The sequence below is a fragment of the Marmota marmota genome, unplaced genomic scaffold, assembly GCF_001458135.2.
Source record: "Marmota marmota marmota unplaced genomic scaffold, marMar, whole genome shotgun sequence".
Lineage (NCBI taxonomy): Eukaryota > Metazoa > Chordata > Mammalia > Rodentia > Sciuridae > Marmota > Marmota marmota.
This window is the reverse complement of record NW_026000110.1, coordinates 670,569-676,325: the sequence shown is the minus strand read 5'-3', so window position 1 is coordinate 676,325 and position 5,757 is coordinate 670,569. Positions and strand designations below refer to the sequence as shown.

General features: G+C 55.2%; 1 protein-coding gene across 1 annotated transcript; it reads left to right on the top strand.

Moving 5' to 3' along the window:
• Positions 1-70: 70 nt before the first annotated feature.
• Zbed1 (zinc finger BED-type containing 1) lies at positions 71-5,756 on the top strand (the record flags this gene model as incomplete). The annotated part of the gene is made up of 2 exons (XM_015506840.2): positions 71-1,071; positions 4,871-5,756. Coding segments are annotated over exons 1-2 (996 nt in total), but the record flags the coding sequence as incomplete, so codon positions are not given.
• Position 5,757: the final 1 nt, after the last annotated feature.

Here is a 5,757-nt window from a genome sequence, read left to right as displayed (position 1 = left end):
TGACTCGATTTCCCGTGTTGACACAGCCCGAGGCCCGCGCGCTCTTGAAAGGCACAGCCACGTGGGGCGCTCGGCCGTGCAACCCGGGGAAGGGTCCTTTTGAATGTCGCCTGGGGTCACCCTTCTGCTTCCTGAAAAAGTGACTTTCAGTATTTTTGAGCCGTTTGGGAGTGACTGGAGAGGGTGGTGCAAGCAACTGGCCCTGGGAGGGAGCTGCGAGGCAAGGTCCCTTTGCCAGGGGCAGTCCCTGGCGGGGCCCAGGTGCAGCCTGCCCGCCGGTGCTCGTCCGAGCAAGTTTTGCTTTGCGACAGCCGCGTCACCTGCGCGGGAATGCGCTCAGCTGAGCGGCAGCGTTGGACACAGAACTGGATTTCAGCTCAGTTGAGCTCAGCGAGGGCTGCTGCCTGCCCGACACGGCCTCGGGGAACTTGGGCAGCTGCCATTTGGGCCACTGGGGGTCCCACCTGTGGATCACAAAAAAAAAAAAAGTCGTTAAAAAGCTCTCGGTGGAGAGGAACCGGTGGCCCCAGGCACCTGGAGGGAGGTCCCTTCTCGTGCACCTTGATTGACAGTTGTTGCATTCTGCAAGTGACGTCCCTCCCCTCCGGTCGCCTGGGCCATTGTTGGAGCTGGCAGGGCAGGCCGGGCCTTGCCCTCTCTGCCTGAGGCCTCCATGTTCCGTCCCCGCTCAAAAATGTCACTTTGTTTCATTTTGTGCCGTGGATCCAGCTTCTGATTCGTTCTGAACGTGCAAAGCTTGACCTTTACCCTGGGCTTTGCAGGAGGATTGCAAACAAACCGGGCTTTCAGAGTCTTTTTTTTTTTTTTTTAAATAAAGGGGCTGCATCCAGCTTGGGTTGTGCCCTCCGGTGTGGCTGAGGGCGGGGAAAGTCCACCCTGGAGTCTGACTGCCAGCCCAGCTCAACTGCGTTCTGCCGAGAAGCAAACTAATTGCAAAGGAATGGCATTCCTCAGCTGGGAGGGGTTGGCAGGCAAGTTAGGGTCTGTCCCCACCTCCTGGAGGCCGCATTTAAATGGCCCACCTTTTAAGGAAGGCCTGTCAATCACATCGTAAGAGGCGGGAGGTGAATGATTGCATTTTGTAGACCAAAGTGCATCCGGGTGCAGAGGTGTGGGGTGCAGGCCTGTCAATCACCCAACGTGACCCTGAGGGAAACAAACTTCACACCCCGTATGCCAACGGCGTTTAATAAAGAGCCCGAAAACGCGGGGCTTTGTGAAGAATGCAGACCTTTGTATAAGGTGAATATTTCCAAAAGTGGGAGAAAAGGACCCATTTTTTATGTTCCAGATGAGCAACTTTTAATGCTCATTTTTTCTGTACTGGTTTTATTTCTATATTTTGCTTTATTTTTGCAGTTCTGGGCCGGAACCCAGGGCCTCAGGTTTCCAAAGCGACCAGGGAGCGACCCCTGCAGACGTGTATTTTATTTTTCATGCACAGACAAAAAAAAATATATATATTTTTTTACAGGACATAATGCTTATTTGTTAGTTTTTTTGGTGCTGGGGTTTGACCCCATGGGTGTTGACCCCAGAGCCACATCCCCAGGCCTTTTTGCTTTATTTTTTTATTTGGAGACAGAGTCTCGCTAAGTTGCTTAGGGCCTTGCTAAGTTGCTGAGGCTGGCCTCCAACTTGCCGTCCTCCTGCCCCAGCCTCCCAAGCCACTGTGTCTTCCCCTCCCTTCCTCCCTTCCCCATGTGATGGACACCAGAGCCTCCTGGGATATCTTTTTATACCCTTCCCTCTTTCCCTGTAGGCAATATTCATTGGTGCAGTCTCCTGACTTGGTTTTCAAGGTCACCGCGTCCCCGAGGAAATACTGTGGCTTTGCTTGGGTCTGGGGGACAATATGTGGAAAATGCAGCCCTTGGCTCACACATGAGGAATCAGAAAAGGCAAGACCCCGGGGGGGTTGCCTGGGCAGCCGCTCAGGGACCCTGAGACCAGCCTGGGAGCGCCTGGAGCCAACTGTACCTGCAGCTGGGAGCCCGCTCCACCCAGCTGCAGGGAAGGGGCTGCCGGGTCCCTGTGGCTGCAGGTTCTGGGGAACTGACAGGCGGCACCTGCAGGCGGGGTCCTTGGAAGCTGGGTCGAGGACAGGGGTGTGCTCCAGGGCCAGGGCCATCGCCGGGTCCTATCTGTAACTGTGACACTTGCTGATAAGACATTCTCTAGCTACCAGCGCCTGTCAGTCAAACAGGAGCAATAATGATAGTAATGACCACAGTCGAATCCCACGCTGCCCCGCAGGCCTCAGGAGGCTGTTCAGAATAATCATGACGCTGAGAATTATTGTATGTAAGCCGGGCGCGGCGGCACACGCCTATCATCCCAGCAGCTGGAGAGGCTGAGGCCGGAGGATCCCGAGTTCAAAGCCCGCCTCCGCCAAAGCGAGGCCAAAGTAGCTCAGGGAGACCCTGTCTCTAAGTAAAATGCAAAATAAGGCTGGGGACGGGGCTCAGGGGTGGAGGGCCCCCGAGTTCAATCCCCGATACCCCAAAAGAAACAGAGAAACTAAAAATGAATATAAAATGCTCCTCTAGGTACCAGGGCCTCTTTTGAACAAATACTAATAAAAATAGCAATAAAAATTAATAATAATGATAATAAACTCTCTCAGGATCTCTTTCAGCCTAATAATAATAATAATAACCGCCACCAGAATCTCTTTTAGCCAAATATCAGCATCAGTAATAATAAATAATAATAATTGAAAAAGTTTTTTCCTTTGGGTGCCAAGACCTTTCCCGCCTAATTAATAAAAGGGATAATAATAATAATAATAAATGATCAATAATGACAAAATGTAGGAAACTTTCCTCCAAGTTCAGGACTTAAATAAGAGCAATAACAACAATAAAAGTAAGAATGATCGAATGCAAAACTTTCCTCCGGGTACCATGCCTTCTCATTTCCAAATAATAACAAAAATGATAAATAATTTTTGGGGGGGGTACCAGGGATGGAACCCAGGGATGCTTCACCCCGGAACCCCGTCCCCAGCCCTTTTTATATTTTATTTAGAGACAGGGGTCTCCCTGAGTTGCTTAGGGCCTTGCTAAGTTGCGGAGGCTGGCCTCCGACTTGCGATCCTCCAGCCTCAGCCTCCGGAGCCACTCGGATGATATGTGTGTGCCACCGCACTTGGCAACAAATAGAAAAATCATAACAAATAATAAAGTTAATAACCAATTTTGTATATTAAAAATTTTCCTTCATGTTCTGCGACCTCTTTCTGCCAAATAGTAATGGTGATCATAGTAAGTAATAAATAATTACTGAATACCAGGTAATAAATTCTTCCCGATACCAGAATTTTTTCAGCCTCATAATAATAATAATAATAATAATAATAAATTGAAATATCACTTTCTCCCAGGTATCAGGAGCTCTTCAGCCTAATAATAATAATAATAAATTAAATATTAAATATGAAACTTTCCTACAGGTACCAGGGACCTATTCAGCCCAATAATAATAGCAATAATAATAATAATAAGAAGAAGAAATCGGATGTAAAACTTTCATGTTTTATGTAAAACATAAAAGTGGCCCTGGTGGTCAGTGGTGGTCACTCTATAGGAACACAACAATGGTGACGAGGACCCAGTGGGCAGTGCCTGTACCGCCCCACGCTGTTGCAGGGGTCAGACTGGTGGCCCTGGGCCAGCAGGAAGGCATCTCCAGCACCTGGCCCACGTTTCCGCCATGGGTATGCTACCCTCACTGTTTGCACATGAGGTCCGAGGCCCGGCTCCCTGGTGGCCGTGGTCTTGGGTTGGAGGTGGGCCCTCTGCAGCCTGCCCGGGCCGTGGGGGACATTTCTTGGCTTGGCTCTGAGCACTGCGGCGTGGGTTCCGTGGTCCGCTTTGTGGTTTGGCTTCAGTTCAGCGCTGACAGCTTGCGAGTGTCCCCAGCCTGTGTCTCTCTTTTAACTTATTTTTTAATTTATTTTTAAACCGGGATTGAGCCCAGGGCCACTTAACCACGGAGCCAGCTGCATCCTCAGCGGTTTGCATATTTCATTTAGAGACGGTGGCGGCGTTGCTAAGTGGCTCCTAGCCTCCTTTTGGCTGAGGCCGGCTTGGAACTCACCGTCCTCCTGCCTGGGCCTCCTGAGCTGCTGGGATGACAGGCGTGGGCCACCGCGCCTGGCTTAGGGGTCCCCAGTGTCTCTTAAGAAAACCGAGCTGTGTTGGAGGTCCTTGCGCACAGAGGGGACCCTGGGTGGCGGCTCCAAGGACCGGGGGATGTGGCTGTCTCGCGGATCATCCAATCTTCTGCTCCAAGAGCTCCTAGGTGCATGTGTGTCCCCAAGCACAGATGCACTTAGGCTGCTCCTGAGCCTGCGGCGTTCACCAAGGGCCTCCAGTTCGTTTGGAAGCATGAAAAGTTGGGGTCCAACGCTTTGTGGCCAGACTCAAGACCCTGGTAGCCAAAGCAGCATCCCGTTGCCGCTTCTGGGCTGCCCAGGACTGACCTCTGTTGACCTTGGGGGCTGGTTGCTGCTCCCCGCGGGCCCTGAAGGGTGTGGGTCTCCACGCGTCCTGCGCTCGGAACTCCCTCCCCATGGTCCACCCTCTGGGTCTTTGGCCCAAGGCCTTGGACAGGGACCTGGAGCCGGATGGGCTGCCTGGGGCGTCTGCAGTGACCCGAGCCGCGCCCCCTAGTGTCGGGCTCCCAGCTCTGCAAGCGAGCGAGACGCATGCGCGGTGCCTTTGATGGACGGCTGTGCTGCTCCGCGCATGCCCGCTCGGCCCTGCCCTGCGTCTTGCTGTGTCCCCGGCGGGGGGCCGTGGCGCGCGTCTCTTCTCACGCTGTGTTTGTCTTGGTGCTTATTTAGCAGGTGCCCGCGCCTGAGCGGTCGCCCGGCCGGCCGTGCCGACGACGCCATGGAGAGCAAGGCGGGGGAGCCGTCGCAGGCCGACCTGAAGCTGGTGGCGCACCCCCGCGCCAAGAGCAAGGTGTGGAAGTATTTCGGCTTCGACACCAACGCCGAGGGGTGCATCCTGCAGTGGAAGAAGATCTACTGTCGCATCTGCATGTCGCAGATCGCCTACTCGGGCAACACGTCCAACCTCTCCTACCACCTGGAGAAGAACCACCCCGAGGAGTTCTGCGAGTTCATCAAGAGCAACACGGAGCAGATGCGCGAGGCCTTCGCCACCGCCTTCTCCAAGCTCAAGCCCGACGCCTCCTCCTCCTCCGCGGCCTCGTCCTCGTCCCCCTCGACGTCGCAGCCCCCGCCGCCGCCCCCGCCTTCGTCGTCGCAGCTGCCAGGGGCGCAGGACGCGCTGGCCGGGAAGCCGGGGCTGGAGGGCCGCCGGCAGCAGGAGCTGACGGGCGCGGTGCTGGCGCTGCTCTGCGAGGGGCTCTTCCCCGCGTCCACCGTGGACGAGCCCGCGTTCCGCGCGCTGCTGCGGGCGGCCGAGCCCCGCTACGAGCTGCCCAGCGCCCGGTTCTTCTGCAGCCGGGCGCTGCCCGCGCGCTACGGGGCGGTGCGCGAGGCCGTGCGCAAGGAGCTGGCGGAGGCCGCCTGGTGCGGCGTGTCCACCGAGCTGTGGCGCAGCGACAACCAGAACCGCGCCTACGTGACGCTGGCCGCGCACTTCCTGGGCCTGGCGTCGCCCAACTGCCTGTCGGTGGCCTCGCGGTGCCTGAAGACCTTCGAGGTGCCCGAGGAGAACGCGGCCGAGACCATCACGCGCGTCCTCTACGAGACCTTCATCG